Raw genomic sequence first — 26,822 nt, forward strand, 5'->3', positions numbered from 1 at the left:
GCTTTTGTGCAAAATCATGCCAATGTAGACACAGCCCAAGGTTGCAAAGGTGGTTTGCTACCTCTGTATCACCAGATCCTGCACACAACTTTAGGAGGCCAGCACATCCCTCAACCAAGCAGGGTATGTAAATCTGTGGCTAGCCATGGGGATAGGCTAAGAGGCTATTTTGAAGATTTCTTTTGAGGAGTAATGCAAGCATTTTCTATAGCGGTATTATACTGTAAACACACTGTTACCCAGGAGACAAAGGCAACTTAAGGAAATAGAAATCAAAAGGTGACTCCTGTATCATGGTAGCCCCTGTTTCAGAGGATGCCGGCACCTTTTTCCCGTTTCTGTCATCGGTGTGATGGAGTAATCGCTCAGTGCACCCTCCCAGTGTGATATGGAAATAATAAAGGAGGACACTCTAGATAAGTTAACGAATGTACTAAGAGATTAAAATGACAATAATTGGGAAAATGGGGAACTCAAACAATAACCCAAACAACGGTAAGCATCCTTAACCACCCATAACAATAACTATGTAACAGTGCAGGGATTTCTTCAAAGAGGCATGCAGCCTAGGCCCAGATACCTACTTTGGCCAGGAAGAAAGGAGGAGATGATAGGAAAGAATCCAAAGACATAAACCCTGATTACACTGGGAGGCGCGGATGGTGCCGTGCAGCCGAGGCCTGGGGCCTTCTACCCTTGAGCGAGTTTGAAGCTCTCAGGGAGGAACTCCAGGGAGATCCCAGCGGGGAGCTTCTATGGAGGTGGATCGCTGGTGGTATCACAGCCGCTATGGCGGTCAGGTGCTGACAGGAGCGTAGATGGAAAAAACAAACCTTACATCCGGTCTGTGGCGCGAAACTCTGAGGTGATGGAATGTTCATCTTGGGTGGGAAAAACCAGTGCTGGCTGGTGAGAGCTGGCCCTGCTCAGATCCTCTGCTGCTGATAGGAATTTTGACCAAAATGGAGTCCTTAGGTCAAAAGATCACTGCCTCCATTTTGAATGGTGTTTACATTAACTCCTTTAGTCCCAACTTAATCACTAGTCAGCTTTGAATGTTTTTCTCCAGTAGGATATCGGGCTGAAGAATGTTGCCTCTAAAAAACAAAATACAAGCTTGTATTAGTCCTTATAGTTCTCCTAGGGGGTCAACCCAACTTCTGTTTAATTCAGAAAGATTCCCTATTGAAGACTCTTCATTCTGCATAATACATTTGCTTTGGTTCTTGACAATTCCCTTAAAGGATAGGGGAGAAAGGAAGAGGGCAGGGAAGGTTAAATACAGATATTATTAATATAACTCAGCAATGGCCACTTCCCCCCAAACATATCTACTATTCCTGTTAACTATTTTCTGTATAATCATCCTTCTATTCTGGATTATTTGATAAATTTGGGTGGCCCCCTCCTTTCCTTTTTAGTGAAGAATTGCTAAAGTCTGTCATGGATTACACATTTTGATACATAAATAAGGATTACGGAAGAGTGGTGCAATATGGTGCTTTACTGTTGACTGAATTAAGGGATGTAAAATTGGGACATTTTTGTGTGTAGTCATATTCTTCCTTTTTCTCCATTGACTCATAATAATGAGTCGGTATCAGAGTTTTCCTTACCAAAGATCTTCGGGTTATGTTTCTTAACTTATAGATGGAATGTTTAGGATTTATGTAGCAACATGAAAATGTTATTCAATTTCCTGATACTTATTGTAAGTGTTTTTGTTTCATTTGTTAACAATACACTTTATGATTATTGATTCTAGTAGGGATGGATTAAAAACAGGACAATAGATGAAGCATCTCCATAAAATGTAACCACACAAAATCAGTCATGATTGCAATGTACAGTTCAATAGTGGTAGGCATGAGAGAAAGGTCAGCTTCTAAATGAGTGATCTGCCATTTATGTTCTGCTGCAGCAGGTTAATTATGGAGCACATAGTGACCATACAGACTACTGTAATAATCTTAATACAAAATATGCCTTATGAGATATTTTGTGAAAACTAGTAACTCATTGGTCAAAAATGTTGTGGTGAAATGTATAATTTCATTTATGTATAATTTCATCATAATTCTCCTCGTGGTATAATTTTACCGTCACATGTTCTTCTCCTCGTATAATTTTACTAGCATATGTTTAAGACCAGACAAGTGATGATAACACTCTCACGTGTAGGTGAACCACTTTCACAGGGCAATCCCTCTATATCTGACCTGTCAGGTCTCATCTGCAAAAGGAAACCTTTCGAAAGACAAACTTGGGGACTTAAATTCATAACTTTACTAAACACTAAAAATCACCATCTTAATAAAGGCACTAGATTTATGGCTTATTAGAAAACTAATCCCTCCCCTTTTTGTACTATAATTGCAGGGGTATTAACAGACCATTTCATCTTGAATAGTCCCTTAGAACATGTGCTAACTGCTTATACTAATCTATCTGTTTGATTTAGTTTTGTGCTGTAATACTTTTGGTATATCTACGTTGCAATTAGAGGGGGCTGTTTAATTTCAGAGCAGACTTCCAGGTTTGGGCAGCTGGAGTTCTGCAATCCTCCTGCCGCACCGGGTCCTAAAGCTGAGACTGTACATTACAACGAAACAGTACCTCATCTGAAGTCCCACATTCCCAAGTCAGCTGGCATGGGCCAACTGTGAGTGTCTTAGAGTTCCTTCCTCATACCTGAAGAAAAGCTCTGTGTAGCTTGAAAACTTGTCTTTCTCTCTCAGAGAAGTTGAGCCAGTAAAATATGTTTATCTCACCCACCATGTCTCAGTGCAAATATAACTCAAATCAAATCTCAATACCAATGAAAATTTTTTATTAATAATAATCAACAAACAACACATCAATGTATAAATGCCCCGACAATCTACCTTCAAACCAGCTATGGACTCTTTAAGTGCATTCTAGATTCTTAAGCATCCAAGTTAGCATTTTTCCACTCCTGAAGCATAATAAATCATTTAAAAAACCCCAAGAGTCTGATCCTGCAGTCTGTATGCAGCCATGATTCTAACTGAAGTCAGTGGGGGATTTACTAAGTCTGCACAATTGAGAATGCTAAACTGGAAAATGCTGTTAGGTGGAGAAACCGTGTTTTATTTCAGAGCAAAAATTTAAGACCAGATTATTATTTCCATTTCTGTTTTAAAGAGTTGTTGACCAATCTCAAGAATAACAGCACTACTATAGGAACATTAGTTAACATAATAATTAATGGTACTATTGGGTGAAATCCTAGCCCCATTGAAGACAATAGGCGTTCTGCCAATGACTTCAGTGGAGCTACAATACCATTTGTCCTTAGTAAAACTATTTAAATACAGTATATTGCACAAACTGAAAAATAGGAAAGAAAAGCAAAAGTTATGCATAGAGAAACTCCTTTTTCTCATTTCTTTTTAACAACCCCATTGAAAGCATATGCAGAACACATTAGTCAATTAAATCAATACAGCTTATTGCTTGGTAGGATGTAGCCTACTTTATAAGGTTTCAGAACAGAGTTTGTTTTTGTTTCTGAATAGATGGAGAGTGACATCTATTTAATGAGAAGTTTAAAAGCAGAGATCTTGCATGAATCCTATTTTCTGCCTTGCTCTCAAGCTATTGCTCGGAGCCACAACAGTTAGATTTTAATTATAACTGGCCTAGGCATTAGTGGATCAATATTTCAAAAGTAAAATACGACCCATGGAATAGCTATCAAGACATTACCAGCTATTAGCTGGTAATGTGGCTTCATTGGCAAATGTTCTGAATATCTGTAAGTTTGGGAGAAAGGAATCATGAGGGAGCTATTTTGAGCACTTATATTTTGCTGGTTTGGGTGACTACTAGGATTCTATTTTTCTGTAGAAAAAGACAGAAATTAAGCCAAAGCTGACCTAAATTGCACACGTCTACCTCTTTCTCAAACCAGCAAAGAGGAGTTCAATGACTCCAAACCCTGGTTTATAATAGTTAGCTCTGATATGGCACTCTTATTTCATGGATCCCAAAGCTCTTTTGCAAAGGAGATAACATTTAACAAGTGAGGAAACTGAGGCACAGATAAACCATGTGACTTGCCTGTGGTCACACAGCACACCTGTGGCAGAGCTGGGAATAAAACTCTTCTTTTCTTAAAACTCACTCCAGTGTTCTATCCCTTAGGCATCACTGGTTCTGAGGAATTGTTACCTGAACATTTCTTTTCGAACATATTGAGAATTATGGCCACCTGAGCACAAGTAGCTCCACTTTTCCTGCAGATTGCTGGCTGCCTGTATATTTTTCCCTCTTTAATATAAAAATAAATCAATTAAATTTTTGCACAAAGAGAGGCTTGGCCTTACATCTGGAATCATCTCATTTATCCTCTCCAGTAATTGAGTACTCATGGTGGAGAGAAGTTAGCTAAATTTAGGAGATGAGAGAGAAGGGCTTTTTTTTTTAAACCCACCTAAAGGCTGAAGATCAACCAGGAAAAAGGAGACAAGAGCCCACTGGGCTGAAAACTCACTCTTCTCTCTAAAAGAAACATCCTAACCATTGAGAAGCATAGGGAAAATGCTGGGAAGAGGAGGCTGATCTTACAGTCAAACATCATTAAAGATCAGGAATCCTGCTCTTTAGCAATTTCTAGTTGTTATGAGAGAAGAAGGTGTCTAACCTGATTATTCCTAGTGAACACAGAACTCCCACACATTTTCTTATGTAAAACAAAAGGCTATTATAGCCCTATTCCAAATACCATAAGCCAGTTTCTTTACTTATGGCTGCCCAACTTGCTATGTACACAAAGCTGTTGTTATGTCCATGAACTGGGAGCAGCTGGCAGGGAACAATTTCCATGAGTTCAGCTAACAGGCCTGTTAATATTTTTTCCTTTTTCTTACTTCTGCATCAGCCCAAATGTACTTCTGAACATCCTCGCCTTCCAAAGAGCCACCGGATTTTTGGCAGCTGGCACATCTTAGGAAATAGACATTTTGAGTCAAATTACACTGGAACGCACACAATTTTTTTATTTTCCATTTTTAAATCTCATTCACCTATTGTTTGTTTGTTTGCATTGTAGAAGTCCCTGGAAGTCCTAGTCAGGATTGTGTTATGAGCTGCACAAAGACAAGCCCCACTCCTATGTGTATAGTTATCCATGTGTTTGTAGAAATGGGGCAATTCAGGAAGGCATAGTCCTGGTCCCAAAGATCTTACAATCTAAGGAAATAAAGTAGGGTACAAAAGCAGATGGGGAAGGAATATAATCAAATATATTCTTCTCCCATTGAGAGTTCTTTCTACATCCCCAGATCGGAGGGGATGAGTATACAAGAGTAAGTATTTAGATGCTTATGAGAGACAGCTGCTGCTGTTATTGAAAAAGATTAAGGCTCAAATGATTGCTATGGAAGCAAAGAGCTGACAGACTTGCAAGGCCCCTGAGTAAAGTGCGGGGGGCGGGGGACGACAGCTCCGCATTCCTAGAAGGGACAGGGCTGGGGGCAGCCCACCATCAGTGCCCCCCAGAGCACGTTGTGCTTCCTCCACCAGCCCTTAGAGCTACCCAGAGTGTGCCACATGATGCTCTGGTAGTGATTTAAAGGATTCAAGGTTCCAGCCAGCACAGCGCCTGTGGTAGCAGGAGCTGGGAGCCCCAGGCCCTTTTTAATTGCCAGGCCCTGGGACAACTGCCCCTCCCCCTTCTCCCAGTAAAGGTGCCTGAATGGAAGTTAGATGTCTAAATGCTTTTGAAAAGTGGGCTTGTGTACACTACAAATGTATTGATAGTATAATTAAATGGTTGCTTCTGATAAAATACTTGAAAAAGCATTTCAAGTTGATTTAGAGTTTGTATTATAGACTGAATAGGAAAGAAGGTGCACCTTGAATTTTGTTTGCACATTTAGTGGTTTAGAGCTGAGTTGAGTGGATCAGCTACTCAATTACAGTTGATTTGGGTACTGTGAAATTTACTCTGATGCAAAAGGTGAGGGCAATGTATGTACGGGAAGGAGGAGCAGTAGGGAAGCATCTGCATTAGGGTCTTCTTCCTTTGGTAAGACATTGTCTCTATGTAGGACAGATAGACGGTCACACCCTTAGCCTAGAAAACAGCTGCTAGAAAACAGTGCACTGTGGCAAATGGTGTGATGGGGGTGTAGCCAATAGTCTAGCCTCCTAAAGTAGAGTAGTAGCCAAAGGGGTCTGCCTTTTAGCAATTGTAAGTAACCTCTGTAATAGGGCAGTCAACTCTCCCCACCAGATGCCATTTGTGGCAACGGAATCTTGTCTGCCCGAGCCAGGAGTGTTGGCAACAAGAGGGCTAACAGAATTGCCAGGCCCCTGGTCAAGATGGGGAAGCAGGGAGAGTAGCTCTGTGCTCCCAGATGGGCTGGGGTGTTGGGAGGAAGGGGTGGGTTTGTGGGCAGGCAGCCAACCCTCATAGTGCTGCTCAGAGTGTAGTGTGCCATGCCATGCCACCCCTCCAGACCTTGGAGCTGCCCAGATCATGCTGTGCAGTGCTCTGGCAGCAATTTAAAGGAGTAGGAGCTCTGACAGCTGTTGCAATAGTAGTGGCAGCAGCTGGGAGCCCCGGACCATTTTGAATCACTGGGCCCTATGGTGGCAGTTCTGCAGAAATTGTGATGGTGCCCAGAGCCTGCAGCCCTGCCACATTCAAACTCTCTCCCACTACCACCTACCTAAGCCTCTGAGAAGGAGTCTAGGTGAAGGAGGGCTGCTGGCTCTGGGAGGGGTTTGGGTGCTGGTTGCAGGCTCTGGGCTGGAACAGAATTGGGAGGAGGTGGGGGTTGGGGTGAAAGCTCCGGGATGGAGTCAGGGAATTGGGGTGCAGGATGCAAGTTCTGGAAAGGACTTTGGGTTCAGGAATAGGTGCACGGGGAGACAAAAGGTGAGGCTTTAGGAAGGAGTCTGGGTGCTGGCTCTGGCTTGAGCCGGGGAGTGGGTGTCCTCAGCAGTATCCCCTGGAAGGGAATATTCAAATGCTGCTCAACTGGTTAGCAGAGTATCCACAGCCCACCATAGCTGGCAGCACATTTTCACATGCCTTGGTGAACATAACAAAATTTATTCTGCACATAGATGGAAAAAATTAGAGGGAACATTGGTCCTTGATGCAGCCTGGGAGTGAGTTTGGGTGATGGAGGGAGCGGTAGGGAGTTTGGGGACTGGGTGGGGGAGACAGAGAAGGTGTTGACTGTGGAGGGAGTGAGGTGCCCATGCTTACCTGGGGGCACCCCCCTCTGACAGTGGCTTCTGGGAGTGCAGGGGTCTCTGGGTGCTCCTGCTCACCTGCTGTACCTGTATGTCCATCCCCCTGCCTCCATGCCTCCCCTGGATCCACTTGCTGCTCCCGTGATTGAAAATGCCCTGGAGGGCCCCATCAGCAGCACAGTGGAGCTAGAGTGACGTATACATCCCTGTGGCCTGGAGGTGGGCATGTCTCCATGCTCTTCTCTGTTCCAGCTCCTCAGATCAGAGCATGGCATGGAGACACTGCTCACCCCTTCCCCCCAGACATAGGGAAGTACATGCTAGCAGCCTTGGGGAGCGAGCATCAAGAAGCTGAGCTAACGCTGCTGTGTTGCCAGTGTTGGTGGCAGGGAGGCTGTGGTATGCAGGGGGCAGAGAACACAGGGGGTGGCAGATGACGAGTTTTGCTAGAGTCCAGCCCTGGGCCAGGAATATTCCAGGTGCTGGCACTAAGGACTCTCATAATTTGCTGTCCATACCTGGAGCAATTGCCCTCTCTGTTTCCCTCTGTTGGCAGGTCTGATTGGCAACCCTACTCTGCAACCTTTTCTCACTTCATCTACATACAGCCCAGTTATTTGGGGTAGTATGCACGTGAACTGCCAAGTGTGTGCGTGTATGTGCAGTGACCTCTATTGCAACCTCAGCCGCAGCACCCAAGGTGGGAGGCCCCTGAGGACAAAGCGGTGACCAGGGTGTGGACTCACCCTTCCCCCAGGGACAAGCCATCAGGTGGGGTGCCCCCCCCCGACTTTGGCTCTGGGAGAAGCCAGAGGGCATATGAACAGCCTTCCCCCCCCCCCCCCAGCAGGCAGGGTGCACAGTCCTTGCCATCCCAGGCAATCCCCAGGGAGAAGCCAGTGGCTTTCCCAACCCTTAACCTGAGTCCCGCTCCCCTGAGCCCTGCCCTGACTCCTGGACCCCCACATCACCAGCCCCTGCCCTGAAGAACCTGGGCAATGCCCGATAAGTCTTCTAATATGTTATAAATAGAGCACTGAACATCTATGTATATTGGCTCTATATCCATGGGTATCCACATCTGCAGATACCTGTGGCTCATTTTTGCAGCTAAGGATGTAGCTATAGGTACAAACATTTTGTGTCCATCTTTGCAAATGGCTGTGTGGACACACTTACTTTGGTTTATATCAAGCTTCCTTTCTGTTTAGTTGAAATCAGTTAAGAGCAGGCTTAAGGTAAAATAAAACAAGCCCCTATTGAACTGAAAATAATTTCTACAGGGAGGTGTGTGTGTGTGTGGGGTGGTGGCTTGTGCTCTTGAATTAAACTTGTGTAAGCTGTACACAAAGCTTTGTGTGATCCTAGTCAGTTGCTCCCTGCAGCCCTTGCAACATATAAAGGGCTTTTGCTTGGCAATTGTCCTTTTTGCATTCAAATGCTGTCTCCGGATTTGTAAGTCTCCAAAACCTGTCCTGCAGCTACCTTCTCAGGTTGAGAAGCACTGCCCCAAAGTGAATCTCCTCTGAAAGTTTCCAATCCAATCATAATTAAAATCAGTGTGAGTGGACTGAGCCTTCAAAGAAGAGAGGGAGAGAGGAAAGATGGGGTCAGAAATTAGGTATAAGGGGAAATGAGAGAAATGCAAAGCTTTTGCAAGGCACAGCAAGAAGAATGGAAAGACAGTGACAGGAAGAAGGAAGAAACAAAAGGCCAGAAGCAAGGGACATTTGTAAACGTTGCTCTGTCAAATACTTTGTTCCGGGGCAAGAGGGATCACTACATTTTGAGGAGAAAGTGTAAAGGACTACATTGTGAATGCCCTACATGGGCCAGCCTTAATGCAGAAAGTCCCACTTTAGTATGGCCATTCGTGTAACTGCTTAGTAGCGTACGTGGCATAAAACAATTCCTTCTCCCAAGCTCATTGTATCCTTCGATTCAAGGGGAGTGATTCTAGATCTACTTGCAGACCCCCATCTCACAAACCACTGACTTTCAAGGATTCATGTGAGGAAAGCTGGGGCAGGCTGAAGTGTTTGCAGAAGAGAGGTCAAAATGTGGAAGAGGACAACCTCTTCCCCACTCGTTTCCCTGTGTGCCATTGGCTCTCTGGTAACATGTTACCAGGCTATCTTAAAATCCAGTAACCCCGCAGGCTGATGCATTCAATCAACCCTAGATCGTCCTTTGACCAAAGATTACAGTGTGTGTGCCCTGTTCAAATAAGATAAGGAGCCCCCTTTTTTAGATAGCATTGGTATGCCACAGCGCGGACCAGTTTTATTGCAAATAAGACTGACACCTTGATTCGTTTTTAAATGAGTTTCACTGAGACTTGGGAAAATATCAGAGGCGCTTTGCTGTTTAAACGCTTCTTACTAACAACATTGTGATTGGAGGAAAACCACAGACGGAAGGGGGGGGAGAAGTACCCAGAGTCCCCCAGAGTTTTAACTCTTCCCCTCCCCCTCAGGTGGTTTTCTTGGGTTTTCCGCATTTGTTCGCGGATTTCGCCTGCAACTGGACATCCAGAGAATTTGCTCCATGTCTTGGAACCAAACAATTGGCCGCTAGGTTCCTACTCGGTGCCTGCAAAGTCTCCTGAGCCTGTAGAGCGGGGCAGAAGGGAAGGGGGTCCCAGCTCGAAAGGGGCTCTGCCTCCAGGCTACCGCGGCGGCTGTTGTGCAGCGCTTGCAGGCGGTCTCATTAAAGGGCAGGCAGTGAATTCCCGGACTGCTGGGACGCCCGCTCGGGGGGGGGAGGTGTCCTTCCCAACCAGTCTCAGGCGGCCGGGCTACCACTCACGGGGGAGCCGGCTGGGCGCTGCAGCAGAGTCGAGCCCAGTTTTGGTCCGTCGTCCCGGAGCTGCCGATGGAGAATCTGCGCGGGACCCGGCTGCTGCCGCTGCTCCTACCCCTCAGCTTGTTGCCTTTGCTCGCGGGGCAAGGTAAGTCCGGGCGGGCGCTCCAGGAGGGAGCTGGAGCTCGGTGTCTGGCTGCCGGAGCCTGCTGTTCCCCCGCTGCGAGGCAGCTCAAAGACCTCCCTCAGGGCTGAGCCTGTTCCCTGGCTCCTCGGGGCCCGGGAGCCCGCGCCAGCGGGGCACGTGAGGGCTGGTCCCTGCAGTGCCCGGCCTGGGACGCGGGAAACCGGTTCCAGCCCAGGGCATAGGGGGCAGCTGGCCTGGCAGCCGGGCCCACTTCGCGCAGGCTGCGTCTGGCGGCAGGAAGGGGTTCCACGCCCGCCAGACTGGCTCTCGGAGAAGAGAGCGGGGCATTGCCGTGGGGGGGAGGTCACTGAAATAAGGGAGGTTTCGAGGAGACACTTCTATTTAAAGCCGTAGTATAATCCTTGTGCGTGCTCTGAGCACATCACCCCAGGGAGCGAAACGGATTGTGTGTGTGTGTGTGTGTGTGTGTGTGTTTAATAATGTGACTAGATTTCTTTTTTTTTTGGGGGGGGGGAAGGGAGTGTTCAAAGGGCTCCGTGGCACAGTTGTGTGGAGTTCCTTCTGACCTGCCCATGACAGCCCAGCACCAGCAGCTCCTGGGGAGTGAGGGACTTCCCCTCGCAGGCCCTGGACTCCCCATCTCTTCCTCCCAATGGCCAACTCTTAGGCAGTGGTGCCAATTTAGTTATTTCGTTTTATTCTCCAGGTGCTGCAGCTCCTGAGTTTAACGGGTTTCCATTACATCTATGCATTATGGTTTGGTTCAATAGCTGTCTCACCTCACTGTAAAAATTCCTCCCTCCCCCAGTTCGAATCCATTCTAATTTCAGTTCCTGGGAAAAGTGAGTTTCAGGGTCATCCTCTACCTTGCAGTACTCCACCCTGAGGCCAAAGCCTCCTGCTCAAATGGAGTGGGGTGAAGCATGTAACTTAACTACAGAGTGGGCCCCGGGGGCAGCTGCTCTGCTTATCACCCTCTAAAGCTCATGCTGACCCTGGACTTGCAACTCCCTAAACCTGTCCTGTGACAACCCCTCCCTCTCTGGGACTCATACAATTCCAGGTTGATAACCACTGCCCTAAATGAATAAAAGTGTCAAAGGGGTAGCTGAGTTAGTCTGTAACAGGAAAAACTTAAAAAACAATAAATAGTCTGGTAGCACTATTTTTTTTTTTGTATTCTTGGTTCTGGATATCCAACACTCTGGTCATCTGAAGAAATGGGCTGTGCCCCCTAAAGCTCATGATACCATCTATATGTTTTGTTAGTCTTTAAAGTGCTACCAAATTATTTGTCATTTTTAAAGTTTTTCCTAAATGAATAACTTGGTATTGCTACTTACATATGTTGGGTGTTCAGTGATGTCTGGGCCCATTTACATGTAAAATCAGCATTACTATGAATTGTAAGAATTGAATGTAGGTTAGAATTAAGTCTTGATTTCTTGATATTTTTTTTAATTCTGTTTTTGCCTGAGAAAGGTAAGGCACAACAACTTCTTGAATATTCAAAGCCTTAAACATCATAGTGATAGAAATGTAGCCGTGTTAGTCTGGGGTAGTTGAAGCAAAATGCAGGACAATGTAGCACTTTAAAGACTAACAAGATGGTTTATTAGATGATGAGCTTTCGTGGGCCAGACCCACTTCCTCAGATCAAATAGTGGAAGAAAGTAGTCACAACCATATATACCAAAGGATACAATTTAAAAAAATGAACAAATATGAAAAGGACAAATCACATTGCAGAACAGAAGGAGGATGCGGGGGGGTGGGAAGGGGGAGGAAGGAAGGTAAGTGTCTGTGAATTGCTGATATTAAAGGTAGGGAGAGTGGGATGTTTGTGAGTTAATGGTATTACAGGTGATAATTGGGGAAACTGTCTTGATAATGGGTGAGAAAGTTCAAAGACTTGTTAAGTCCTTGTCGGTAAGTGTCGAATTTTAACATGAATGACAGTTCAGAGGATTCCCTTTCAAGTGCAGATGTAAAAGGTCTTTGTAGCAGAATGCAGGTGGCTAAGTCATTTAGAGAGTGTCCTTTCTGGTTAAAGTGGCAAGAAACTGTTTTCTCTTTGTGATCTTGTCTAATATCTGTTTTGTGGGCATTAATCCTTAGACAAGATCACAAAGAGAAAACAGTTTCTTGCCACTTTAACCAGAAAGGACACTCTCTAAATGACTTAGCCACCTGCATTCTGCTACAAAGACCTTTTACATCTGCACTTGAAAGGGAATCCTCTGAACTGTCATTCATGTTAAAATTCGACACTTACCGACAAGGACTTAACAAGTCTTTGAACTTTCTCACCCATTATCAAGACAGTTTCCCCAATTATCACCTGTAATACCATTAACTCACAAACATCCCACTCTCCCTACCTTTAATATCAGCAATTCACAGACACTTACCTTCCTTCCTCCCCCTTCCCACCCCCCCGCATCCTCCTTCTGTTCTGCAATGTGATTTGTCCTTTTCATATTTGTTCATTTTTTTAAATTGTATCCTTTGGTATATATGGTTGTGACTACTTTCTTCCACTATTTGATCTGAGGAAGTGGGTCTGGCCCACGAAAGCTCATCATCTAATAAACCATCTTGTTAGTCTTTAAAGTGCTACATTGTCCTGCATTTTGCTTAAACATCATAGGCTTTGCTTACCTTGAGAAGCACCCTTTGGAAAGCAAACAAATATACATTGGAATTCAGTAAACAACAGTGGTTTAATTTAATACAAACATGTTGTATTTTTAAATTAATTCTCATGAAAAATGACAGATTGAACAAAAACTGAAAACTAAATTTCAAAAAAGGGGAATCCCTTCCATTCCTTGCAAAAGAAAGGCTCTAAGTTTGTACAGTTCAGCAGAGAATTCCAAAGGTGAAGGAAGGTGGTAAAGTGGTTACTTGAATAGCCAGTTCCTCACAATAATGCCAAGAAGTGTACAAGTATTTGTATTACAAGAGACCTAAGAGGCCCCATTCAGAATCAGGGTTTCACTATGATAGGTGCTGTACAAACACATGCAAATACATGATCATTATCTGTTACTATCAGAAATGGGTTCACAAATTCTCTTGTAGCACAACACTGGTCACAGTCAGAGATTCATATGGATTTTACTTAAAAACAAAAACAAAACAATAGATGTTAACATGTCCCCCTGTCCCTAAGAAGTAGGGAAGGAGAAAAAAGTTAGGAAAGAAGTAACTACAGGCAGTCCCCGACTTACGCGGATCCGACTTACGTCGGATCCGCACTTACGAACGGGGCTTTCTCGCCCTGGAGGTTGAGGTAGCGGATTGCTACCTGCGAGCTCCGGGGCGAGAAAGCCCCGTTCGTAAGCTGCTCTGGTGCCCCTGGTCTGCTGGAGACCGTCTCCAGCAGACCAAGGGCACCGGGCGGGTTCCCGCGCTTCTGAGGCTTTGCCAGAGCAAAGCCTCAGAAGCGCTGGGAACCGCCGCTGCTGCCGCTTCAGTCCCGGAGCCTGTGGTCTGCTGGGGACCGTCCCCAGCAGACCACAGGCACCGGGACTGAAGCCACAGCCACGGGGGGTCCCGCGCCTCTGAGACTTTGCCAGAGCAAAGCCTCAGAAGCACGGCACCCCGCTGCCGCTGCGGCTCTGCTCCCCGTGTCCCTGGTCTGCTGGGGGGGGGGCGCGGCTAGTGTGCCTCCCCCCAGCAGACCAGGCTTTTGTTTTGGACCCTGGAGCAGAGCAGCTGGGGTGCTGCCGATTGGTCCTGCAGTGCCGCTCTGGGCACTACTGGACCAACCCGGCAGCACCCCAGCTGCTCTGCCCCAGGTCCTGATTCAGCCGCTGCTGGTCAGTTTCAGCAGTGGCTGAATCAGGACGCCTGGGGCAGAGCAGCTGGGGTGCTGCTGGGTTGGTCCAGTAGCGCCGAGGAGCGGTGCTACTGGAGCAACCCAGCAGCACCCCAGTTGCTCTGCCCCAGGTGTCCCCAAGTCAGCCGCTGCTGAAACTGACCAGCGCTGACTACAGGAAGCCCGAGGCAGAGTTGCTCTGCCCCAGGCTTCCTGGAATCAGCGCTGATCAGTTTCAGCAGCAGCTGACTTGGGGAAGCTTGGGGTTCTTAAGTTGAATCTGTATGTAAGTCAGAACTGGCGGTCAGTTTCAGCAGTGGCTGAATCTGGACGCCAGTTCCGACTTACATACAGATTCAACTTAAGAACAAACCTACAGTTCCTATCTTGTACGTAACCCGGGGACTGCCTGTATTGCAAAATAGCAGCTACTTTTTCAGTCTGTTCAAACAACAGAGCTCAGCTTTTAAAAAACATACTTTTGATGTACTCTACCTCTTTAGTGAATAACTAAACGTATGCACAATTGTTATAAAATGTTTACTAAGTTCACATTATAACTTCTTTGCATATTTTACCTCAATTACAGTACATTTTTAAAATCTCTGAATTTATATTTCTGATTACTGGTATATTTTTCTGACTATTTCTTTGGGTGCAGGATATGCTCAAGATTATCAGAAATGGTCCCTCATTTGGCTTCTGACTCCATATTTAGGCATCTAAATCCATCCTCCGATTTAAAAATATGCTTTGATTTCATTAAGTGTTAAACACGTCTGAAAATCAGAACATGGGATTTAGGTGCCTAAAAATACGGACTGATGAACCTTCCATTGGACACAATTTGTAAATCTTGGTTTTAATTCAACTAAGAGATTGTTCTAAAACTTTATAAATATAATCATAAGGTTTACTTTGCAGTAATACCTATTTGTGAAGACAAGTGGATCATTTGAGTTTTTTTTTTTAACATAAATTGCTTTAATGTAAACTAATAATCGTGCTACCTATTCAATTGCATCTTCTGTATATATGTATGGCCAATAACCAGAGCAAGGACCTGTTACTGTCACTTCTCTTAGTTATTCTTTATTGGTGTTAGTGTGTGTGCTATCAAATGTCATGCAACTTCTCATAAGTAAGGCTCCTATCCTGCAAAGTCAAGAAAGCACCCACTTCCATAGGACTTGCTCTCATTGTATTAAGTTAAGCATGTGCATAAATCTTGGCAAAATTGGAGACCATATAAAGTTTAGAAATTCTATAATAGTGACTAAGAACTTACAGAAAGTACCATATATTTTTAACCTACAACTTACTCAGCTCAAAACTGCTGTTCACTGAATAAAACGGATGATGTGTTTACCTGACCATGACAAATCAGTTAATGAGCATTCATCATTAGGCTGGGTCTTTGGTATGTCTTGGTACTATACACCTATAATGTAGCATAACTCAACATCTGGAAACATCTAGTCAATGTGATCTTATAGTTTGTAATACAAAACATTCCACTGACTTTGTGGAATGAGTTTATTTTAAGATTATGATTTTTACATGTGCTTTCTTTCAGAAGTAAATCTTATAAGATTTTTTTAGGGGAAACAGAAGTTACAAAGGACTGATAAGGGCTATGTCTAAACTTCTCCACTTTTCAGACTATAGGGTGTGGATAGCAGTGTGCACCAAAAAGCTGCACTGTAACTCCCTCATGTGGTTACTGTGGAAGTGAACAAAAGGATTCCTACAACCGATTAACAGCATCTTGTTTGCAGAGGACAATATTAATGCAAACTAGGAATCTGTTAGTTCATAATTGCAGCATCCACATGGAGGAGCTACAATGTGGCACTTTGGTGTACAGTGCTATTCATGCCCCCATAGTCTGAAGAGAAGAGCAGTGTAGACAAGGTCCTAAATCGGTGCTCTGTTATCTTAATTTGTAGGCAAAGTGGTGCTCTTTCAAATTCCCTAAAGGTTAGCTCATAAACATTATAACTCTACAAATGATTGCAATCTCCAAACAGTTTTCAATTGAATTTCCAGTTTTTATTCGCATTTTTATCAAATCTGACGTGTTGTTGTAATTAGGAGAATGGTAAACTCTTGTGCTTCACTTTTCTAAATGAACTCAAAAGTGATGGTGAAATCCAAGATGAAAATTCCATAGGGAGTTACTGCAATGTATTTATACTTTGTCAAATGTTAGGCATAATTTGATAACAGGTTGATTTTTTTTCTTTAACCAGTAACTGCAAGTTTCAAGTTAGGCTCACATATGTTTTTAATAAACACTTCTGTTAAAAATCAACCTGTTCTACATCATCTGTATTAATAGTTTCTAAAACAAAATATGTGTCTTTGCTTTAAATAGAAAACTAGACTGGGGCAGTTAAAGGGTCAAAAGGAAATTTAAACTTGACACAGTGGATCTGTGATGTTAGTGGAGAGATCCAAAGAGGAGGGCGATATGATCAGATCATAGATGAGGAAGACAGTTTTAACATCCATGCTATGGATGGACCAAAAGCGCTGTAATGCAGGTAGAAAGGAGGTCATGAGGAAGTTGGAAATCAAAATGAAAAAGTCAGGGACACAAGCAAGAGTTTTAGCTGTGGGGATAAAATGGAAAGTTCAAGTCTTTAAGATATGGAGAAATGGAACTGCAGGAGTAGGGAAAGGTCTGGATATGTTAAAAGAAAGAGTCAAAGATTAACCCTAGTTTAAGGTTGTTTTCCTGACAGTAATGGAAATTGGGACAAGCAGAGAAAGTTTAGGAGGAAAAATAAGTGGTTTTATGGTTGCTGTTCTAAGTGTAAGCTGTCCATTAAGCATCCAAGAGGAAATGTCAGATACCCAGACTGAAATGTAGATGTGTAGCAGAAGATACAAAGTAAATTTATCACCATGGAGATATTTGCAATCATGGAAGTGAACAGGGTTGCTCAAGGATACTATATTGAGGAAAGAGGAGAGGGCCAGAACCTTTTGACAGCCACTCTAAGAACAAGAAAAGGAAGGAGAGAAGGGTCTATAAAAGGAAACTCTGACAGAGTAATCAGAGACAGCAGCAAAAACAGTGGAGGTTGGTACTGTGAAAACTGAAGGAAGGGAAGAGAGTGATCAATAGTGCTGAAAGCTGCAAACAGATTAAGGAGAATGAGAGAGGTTTATAGACTTCACGTTTTTTGCCAGAAAAAATTGGCTTAGAAACTTTTGTGAGAGCAATTTAAGTGATGCAGAGAGGAGGAAGTCAAGGTAGCATCTATAAATGTCATCTTCTGTGTCTTTAGGAGTGAAGGGAAGAAGGAATATAAGAGAAAATGTGTACCAGTGGCATATTTATCTGTCACTAAGTGCAATTAATCTTACCTGGAATCCATCTGAGCAGTTATGTTAAGAGTAGTCTGTAGTCAATCCAGTATAATAATATGAGAAACATCTTGAATTAAACTCCACTGTCTGATAAACCCTTTTTTTGCCATAGAGTAACAAAACATTACATCACTCATTCCTTATCCCTCATTTCAACAAGTACCTTGCCTAAATAGTATTTTCAGTCTTCCTTAATTTCAGTAGTTAGATGTTTATGCAGAGCTGCCTGCCCCTCTCCCTGCCTGTATCAGAGTGGGGGGCTGACTTAAAAACTGGCTTCATGCATGCACCGGCTTCCACCTGCCTCCTACCTTGCTTCCTCTTTATCAGATGCAACAGTGGGGGAGAAGGTTCAGGCAGCTCCCCGGGAGCTGGTACACCCAGGGAGATAACTTAAAAGCTGGCTTCCCAAGAGCACTAGCTCCCACCTGCCCTCCCCTCCCCCCATGCTGCTATCTCTGATACAGAGGCAGCAGTGCAAGGAAAGGGGTGGAGAGGGCCTGCGTGTAACCATAAAGGTTACACATTTACATTTTCACATCCCTGTTTTGAATCATAGTTTTAATCCAAATGAACAGGATTGATAGTAGATGATTGCATAATAACATCTCCTAAATCTTGTTAATCCATAATATTTCTCTAAAGTTTAGAAAGGAGAAATCAAGAGGCATCCATCTTTTGTTTGTAATTGAAAGGTAGTAAGTGAGTTAGATGTCTACATCCTTTGAAGCCGTTTCTTCCACTGTTTGAGTAAATCTTTCTTTGTCTAAAATACCAGAGCAACATAGAGAGGGAAGAAGAAATTCACTCACAGTATGGCTGGAAAAATCCTCTGGAGAGAATTCTCATTGAAATTACTGACATTATAGACTTCGCTGGGGCCACAGTTTCACTTCAGGAGAATAATCCAGATGCAAATAGATTTTGGAATCTTGAAAAAGTAGACTTCTCTGTAAATGCCAATTGCAAAGGCAAACTGCAAAGCAAAACCACACACAATATTTCTCCATATTTATTGTTGCATTATGTTTTAGAAGAATGGCCTGAAGGTAGGGATTTTTGTATTGCTTATTTTTTCACTTCCTTCTCTTCTCAAGAGGGCTGGGGCAGGTTCTTTGGATGGTGTGAACCATACACTAAACTGCAGATTTCTCTCCACAATGCAAATTTCCTCTGTCTGGACAAATGCCTGCATTTTAGACTGGATTGCTGGGCCTGTTTTAAGTTCTCTAGTTACTTGGTTACAGAAGGGGTATTGCCAGAAGGAGATGCAGTGGTCATGGGCAAGGGTTGTTCTTCTTGAGTGGTACTGGGCTGAGGACTCTGACGTTACTTTCTACTGATCCCTGAAAAACCTAGTGCCAACGCTGTACTACCTTTAAAGTGGATCATTTTCCAATATGGGTCAAATTAATTGCAAACAGCAGCAATAAAATGTAGTTATTCATAATAATACATTTCATTAAGCCAGAAGCATTCAGTGTTTACTAACAGTATGTTTGTGGGAGAAAAGCACGAAACTTCATATACGTGGGTGTCACAGACTCAGCCAGGAGACTAGACTCTATCTATAACTTCTGCCTGTGAGAGAAACGTAGATCTTTACCAGACTTGGATTTTCTTTGTAACATTGTTAGCTATAGCTGTCTTTTACATAGTTGCGTGAAATCCTGAACCTATTAAAATTAGAAGTTTCAAAGGGGTAGCTGTGATAGTCTGTAACTGAAAAAGCTTAAAAAAACAATTAAGAATAGTCTTGCAGCACCGTAGAGACTAACAAAAAATGTAGATGATATCACGAGCTTTCGTGGGCATAACCCGCTTCTTCAGATGAATGGAGTTAATTGAAATCAGTGAGAATTTTGTCATTGACTTTATTTGGACCAGCATTACTTTCATTGTTTTTTAGTTGTGTATAGCTCCAGATTTACTTGGTACATTATAATAGGGGAAGGAAATGGCCACTGCCAGGACAAGTATATGGGGAGTCAATATGGTCCAGTGATCAGTGTTTTGCCACTGACGTGCTGTATGACTTTGGGTAAATCGCTTCATCTTTTTGCACTGCAATTTCTCCATGTTTAAAATGGGGATATTTGCCTTCCTTTGTAAATCACTGCATAATCCAAGAATGAAAGTATTTTATTATAATGTAAAAATCAACAACCAGAACCTATATGAAAAGATACATTAATGGGAACTTTAAATTAGAAATACCTATAATCACAAACCTGCATATATTTCTGCCTGGTCCATGTGCAGTGAACTGTTCAGTGACTAGACTCTTAATTAATAAGAAAATCTAACTCTTGTTTTAATCTAAGTTTTAACATACCTTCTGTGTGATGAACTTTTGTACATGAAACAGACCTGTAACCCTTGTCAGCTCATTAACAGTATTTAGGTTTGCTAGATCAGGTAATTCTACACAAATAACATTACAATTAAATAATCATCTCTGTTAGCTTGATTTGATTTTTATTTTTGTCTCTTTCCCTCTGACTTTCACTGTTTATATCAACTTTACATTTATTAAGTGGGAAAAATGTTCTATTCATTTGCATCTGGCTTTCCCTGAAGATAGTTCTGCATATATAGTTGATTGTAAACACTCTTAAAGAATCAAACTGAGAATATTTTAGATGTTCAGGAAATAAGGAAATTATGAAAATTCATGTATAGTAATATCGTTGTTATATTGTTGAGGTGGAATGGTCAAATGGTTCCTTGGGGCTTTACAGTGTAGCTCATGGCTGTCCTTAACTATAACATTAAAGAGTGGAACTCAGGGTGATGATCATTCCAGGATCCAGTGTTCCTTATTGACTGTTGTGGAAAATGAATTTTTGCATGCTGGGAGTTGCAGTTCCTGATCTACATCTTCGTATTAAAGGAGAAGGGTATCTACAGTCTGCTCTGTTTAAAGTTAATTAGGTTCAGCAGTTGTGCTCAGGACTAATTTATCTTACTCATGGGCTGCAGAGAAGAGCCAGCAAGACACTCCATTTGGTAGGGCTATAAGCAACCAAAATGGACTGATTGGATATCTGGACATTCAGAGAACTTTCTGCAATTTTCATTTGACTTTTTCTGCCCTTTTTTTTTAATTGGCCCCTTCTCCTCCCTCACATTCTCTTCACCTCAATGTCAGTCCACAGTTGCCCTTCTTAGCCTCTTCTCACCTGTACCCTTTCATTCCTCCTGCCCCTCAAATAATCGTGGAACTTACATGAGGTTTGCTACCATCACATTGTCCATTCTGCACATATGTTCTCCTTCTCCTATACTATGTGGCTACGTCTACACTGGCCCCTTTTCCGGAAGGGGCATGTAAATTTCACTAGTCGTCGTAGGGAAATCCGCGGGGGATTTAAATATCCCCCGCGGTATTTAAATAAAAATGTCCGCCGCTTTTTTCCGGCTTTTAAAAAAGCCGGAAAAGAGCATCTAGACTGGCCCCGATCCTCCGGAAAAAGTGCCCTTTTCCGGAGGATCGGGGCCAGTCTAGACGCTCTTTTCCGGCTTTTTTAAAAGCCGGAAAAAAGCGGCGGACATTTTTATTTAAATACCGCGGGGGATATTTAAATCCCCCGCGGATTTCCCTACGACGACTAGTGAAATTTACATGCCCCTTCCGGAAAAGGGGCCAGTGTAGACGTAGCCTGTCTGTCTAGTCTTCTTAGAATGTCAGCTCTTTGTGGCAGAAACCATCTACAACTCATGTCTGTGCAGCACTTAACACAGGGGGGCCCCACTCTCGGTTGGCACTACCATAATAAACATGTGAAATACAATGAAAACACAACCACTCATTTGTACACCCTACCGACTGCATACATGTTCTGTTTGAGCTTTAGCTGGTGTGCAGAGGGGGAAAAAATAGTTGGCTATCAACTTATGGTAGTTGCTAGTAGACTCAACACTATTTGTTAAGGACTTTGAAACATTCTGGTTTTTTTTTCATGTCTACAGAAAGCTCAGTGGAAAAATGCTGCAACAGTGGTAATGAATGGGCAAGTCAAAAAAGACACTGCAGATCTCTGCCATTTATTTCTGACTCCAAAGAATGCAGGTATGTTATTTTTTAATCTGAATTGTCGAAAACGATGTAGACAGGTATCAGAGCTAGTTGGAAAATAAAAAATTGCTTATGAAAGTTTTTTACTATAAAGTTTTGTTTTCCAAGGTGAATGTTCAACCCAAACAAAATTTTCTATATTTTCAGTTTTGTTTAGCTTTGAAATAATATTTGAAAAACGTACTCTTTAACATTCCTTTATAATCTTCCTACTTTTTCCATCTGGAAAATATCCCCAAAAAGTGGAAATATTATTATACTGTCCCCTTTTTCCAGTGGTTTAAAAATAAATAAATATTGTGTGTGTGTGGGTGGGTGGGGGGTCAGGGAAGGGTATGGAGATTAAAAATAAAAAGGGAAGGGAGGGGGAAAAAATTGGCAATCCAGAAACTTTAAATGACAAACTTAAATTCTTTGGCCCCTAAAAATCGGGGTCGGGGGGGGGGGGGGGGATGTCACTTAAATTTGAACTTTAAAAAAAAAATGTTTTGAATTTTCTTGTCAGAAAAAACGATAAATTGTAACATTCCCTCCAACCTTCATTTTTCTCCTGGAAAACTTTTTCTGTTTTTGTTTTGTTTTGTTTGTTTAGTTTAAAAAAATTAAGCACTTCTAGCAGGAGAGATAAAGCAAACCAGGTCAGAGGTCTTGTTTTAAAAATATTGGATTATGACACTAGAAAACTATTGGTTCAGTTCCCAACTATACCAGATCTTAGCTAGCTATATAAGTCTCTCTGTGTTGCCGTTCCCCATCTGTAATACGGAGATGATAACCCGTGATGAAATGTTATGGAGATAAATCTGCTAGAGTTTGTGAGGTGCACAGACACTGATGATGGAGAGATGAGGAAAATGTCTAGATAAATTAAATTCTATATGTTAACAGGCGATTGGGAGGTTTGCAGATTTCTTGGTGTACAGCTTGTTCTGGAATCACATCGGCTACGTCTACACTGGCCCCTCTTCCGGAAGGGGCATGTAAATTTCACGAGTCGTCGTAGGGAAATCCGCGGGGGATTTAAATATCCCACGCGGCATTTAAATAAAAATGTCCGCCGCTTTTTTCCGGCTTTTAAAAAAGCCGGAAAAGAGCGTCTAGACTGGCCCCGATCCTCCGGAAAAAGCGCCCTTTTCCGGAGGCTCTTATTCTTACTTTGAAGTAAGAATAAGAGCCTCCGGAAAAGGGCGCTTTTTCCGGAGGATCGGGGCCAGTCTAGACGCTCTTTTCCGGCTTTTTTAAAAGCCGGAAAAAAGCGGCGGACATTTTTATTTAAATGCCGCGGGGGATATTTAAATCCCCCGCGGATTTCCCTACGACGACTCGTGAAATTTACATGCCCCTTCCGGAAAAGGGGCCAGTGTAGACGTAGCCATCTTGTATTACTGAAAAAATGTTTGTGGCAGTACTGATATTCAGGTAGTATATTTTAACACTTTGCTAACATGGAATGGACTCTGCTCATCAGAGAACATGGATGTGTACAGTTAATCTCATTATGGTCGTCATCCCTAACTACTGTATGCAGATTCCTGCATTCTGGTTTGCTGATACCATTTAAGACGGCTGTTCACTTTTTCACAGCAAATATGGCCACTATCATCCTAATACAGTTGGCTGGAGGATGTTACCTATTAATGTATTCACTTTTATCTGAGCAGAAAGCTTTTAGTTTTATGGCAATTTGTTAATATCTTTTAAATAGTGAAACATATTTTTTAAAAGGGCCTCAACTGATGTAAATTGGTATTGCTTCATAAAGTTCAATGTAGGATTCATGCCAGTTGAGAATTTGGCCTGATAACAATAGAAATTCTTGGATACCAGTCAGCCAGGGACAGTAACCATATTTTACCCAATTTCCACAGCATAGTAAGAGCAAGGAAATTTCTGTATATCCTGTTTAGTTATCTATTGGTTATATGCCTAAATAGGAGAGAATTAATAATAGTATTGGAGAAGCTAAAATTCCCAGGAAAAATGTCTTTTAGCTATATTTCCTTATGTATAAAAAGAGCTATTAAGTATAAGGATTAATAAATCTCCTACTTCTGTTGAAATTAAGGAAGTACTATTTCCTATTACAGGCAGTCCCCAAGTTACATGGATCCGACTTATGTCGGATCTGCACTTACGAACGGGACTTTTTTCACCCCGGAACTTGCGGGCGGCGAGACCACCCAGACGCGCAGTGGTCCCGCCACTGCGTCCTCCGGCGTGAGAAAAGCTACTCCGGGTGTCCCTGGTCTGCTGGGGGGGTCCCCAGCAGACCAGGGACACCCCGAGCAAAGCCGCAGAGGCGGCAGAGTCCTGCGCCTCCAAGGCCTTGCTCCGGACCCCTCCCAGCTGGGGACCCCTCCCAGCAGACCAGGGACACCCCGAGGAGACCAGGGACACCCGGAGCAAAGCCTTGGAGGCGGTGGGGTCCCACGCCTCTGTGGCTTTGCTCCGGATCAAAGCCTTGGAGGCACGGGACCCCGCCGCCTCTGCGGCTTTGCTCTGGGTCTCCCTGGTCTGCTGGGGACCCCCCCCCCCCAGCGGACCAGGGACACCCGGAGCAAAGCTGCAGAGGCGCGGGACCCCGCCGCCTCCGCGACTTTGCTCCGGGTCTCCCTGGTCTGCTGGGGGGGGAGGAGCGCAGCTAGTGCGCCCCGCCCCCCCAGCAGACCAGGCTTTTGTTGTGGACGCCTGGGGTAGAGCAGCTGGGGTGCTGCTGGGTTGGTCCTGGGGGGACCTACCCGGCAGCGGCCCAGCTGTTCTGTCCAAGGCTCCAGATTCAGCCACTGTTGAAACTGATCAGTGGCTGATTCTAGGAAGCTGGGGGCAGAGCAACTCTGCCTCGGGCTTCCTGTAGTCAGCCCCTGGTCAGTTTCAGCAGCAGCGGCTGAATCTGGAGCCAGTTCCGAGTTACGTATAAATTCAACTTAAGAACAAACCTATAGTCCCTATCTTGTACGTAACCTGGGGACTGCCTGTATATAAGCCAAAGAATGAAGAACTGAACTCTAACAATACTAGAAACATTTAGAATCCTAGAATCGTAAAATCCTAGAACTGGAAGGGAGCTCGAGAGGTCATCGAGTCCAGTCCCCTGCACTCACAGCAGGACCAAGCATTGTCTAGATCGTCACTGATAGATGCCTATCCAACCTGCTCTTAAATACCTCCCAGTGTTGGGCTGTGTCCAGACTCAGGGGTTTTTTCGAAAAAAGTAGCCTTTTTCGAAAAAACTTCCCCTGCATCCAGACTCAAGCCGCGTTCTTTCGAAATTAATTCGAAAGAACGCGGCTTTTCTTTCGATGGCTGTAAACCTCATTTCACGAGGAAGAACGCCTTCTTTCGAAAGTTCCTCTTTCGAAAGAAGGCGTTCTTCAATGTAAATAGGGCTTCTTCAAAAGAGAGCATCCAGACTCACTGGATGCTTTCTTTCGAAAAAGCAAGCCGCTTTTTCGAAATTTCTCCGTGCAGTCTAGACGCTCTCTTTCGAAAGAGGCTTTCGAAAGAGCCTCTTTCGAAAGAAGCCTGCAGTCTAGACATAGCCTTGGAGATTCCACAACCCCTCTAGGCAATTATTACAGTGTTTAACCGCCCTAACAGTTAGGAAGTTTTTCCTAATGTCCAACCAAAATCTCCCGCGCTGCAGTTTAAGCCCATTGCTTCTTGTCCTATCATCAAAGGCCAAGGAGAACAATTTTTCTCCTTTCTCCTTGTGACACCCTTTTAGATAGTTGAAAACTGCTATCATGAGAATCATGCCCATAGATCAACAAGCCACACTGATATGGTGTTCATGCTGAACCTTGTAGATATTAGAGGCATTATATTTTCTCGGCACCAATATTTTCTATGATGTTTTTGCCCTCAATCCAATTTGTAACACTTAAATTGTGAATCTTACAATATATTCTTGGTAGTTTTAAGGGCAGCGTCTCAGAAGATTTTATATTTCTCCATTTGAAGCACATCCCTCTGCCTTATTCTCTCATTTCAATTGAATTGCTTAGTGCTCTAACCTTCTGTAATTGTAGAAGTGTTGGATTTATCTTTGTTATGGAAAGAATGTCTTTTGCAGTCATGTCTGAGAGTTGTTTCTTACTTTTTTCATTTATGTTGGCATAGAAAGCAGTCTCTTTCTTACGCATAAGAATTGACAGGACTTAAATCCCAATTAGGAAATACTTGAAGTTTGAAAAGAATTATAGACAAAACATAGACAAGAAAAACAGGAAACCAAGTTTATTGAACAACTTGGAAGCAAGAGTATTTATGGTTTCAGGATAATTTGATTAATGGGAGCTGGGATTCTCATGTAATTGTAATTTATCCTTTCACATAGTATAACTTTAGAGGGGTACCCTTAAACCTTCACAGGAAATCTTAAAAATGTATTTATCTATACATATATCGGACTTGTTCATATACAGAAATGATCTCAGCATATGTATTATAATTAATAGGTTCAGTATACTGCAGTCTCAATAAATAACACAGTGACTTTTTGAAGTGCTGTCCTAATGAAAAGTCACTTTGTCAAAACTGCACCCTTTCCTGTATAATTTATCAGCAATAATAAATGATATTACTTTTTGTTCCAGTTAATACTTCATCACTAATACAGCTGTAAGACTCACAGTTGGGTTATTTTATTATATCACTTCACAAGCAAAATGCCAAGGGCCAAGATCTCCTTTTCTTTATATCTGTGCAACACTATTGTAAATAGTGGTGTTACACAGAGGTAACTGGGGCCAAAATATGAAGTCAGGGATAGGGCCAGCCCACAACATTTTGACACCTGACGCAGGGAACTCAAATGACACCCCCATACCTCCTCGCTTGGACCAAAACTTTGAAAGGTCTCAATTCTGCCTTCTTCCTGTTCTGCTCTAGAGCAGAGAGAATACATATGCATCAGCAGCAGACACAACTACACTCTGGGTCCTAGTGGTGCCCCCCCATAGTCTGGCACCTGAGACGGCCGCCTCAGTTTGCCTTATGGTAAGGCCAGCCCTGGTCAGGGAGCTTCTCCTCTCATTTATACTAGGGTAAGTCTGTTTACATCAGTGCAGTTATTCCTGATGTGCACAGGTGTGAGGTGAGAGTAGAATCAGGCCCTGTGGGTTAGCATAAGACTAAATGGGGATAGAATTCAGAAAGGAATTCTCAGAATGGATCAGGACCCACACAACAGCACCAGATTTTCATAAGAACTCAGCTCCTATTTAGGCGCCTAATATGTGTTACCATTGGTGCTGAGTACTAGTGGAAGAGCTGGCCATAAGTTATGTGACTTACTGGCAACTGAGCTCTTTTCATACCAGAAGGAACTCAACTTCACTTCCTATTTACAGCTTGAGTTTGCA

At 43.3% G+C, this 26,822-nt stretch overlaps 1 protein-coding gene across 2 annotated transcripts in view; it reads left to right on the forward strand.

Moving 5' to 3' along the window:
* The first annotated feature begins 9,509 nt into the window (after positions 1-9,509).
* The window catches only part of FBLN1 (fibulin 1), a 120,693-nt gene continuing 103,380 nt past the window's right edge, over positions 9,510-26,822 (forward strand). Inside the window, exons 1-2 of one of the 2 annotated variants that reach the window (XM_006127755.5) lie at positions 9,510-10,180; positions 21,354-21,453. In XM_006127755.5, the coding sequence (XP_006127817.2) occupies positions 10,105-10,180; positions 21,354-21,453 (176 nt within the window). In that variant the 5' untranslated portion in view covers positions 9,510-10,104. The remainder of the gene's footprint in view (positions 10,181-21,353; positions 21,454-26,822) is intronic. The other variant, XM_006127754.5, reaches the window with a different exon arrangement.

The sequence above is a fragment of the Pelodiscus sinensis genome, chromosome 1 (assembly GCF_052426305.1).
Source record: "Pelodiscus sinensis isolate ZL-2025 chromosome 1, ASM5242630v1, whole genome shotgun sequence".
Classification (NCBI taxonomy): Eukaryota; Metazoa; Chordata; order Testudines; family Trionychidae; genus Pelodiscus; species Pelodiscus sinensis.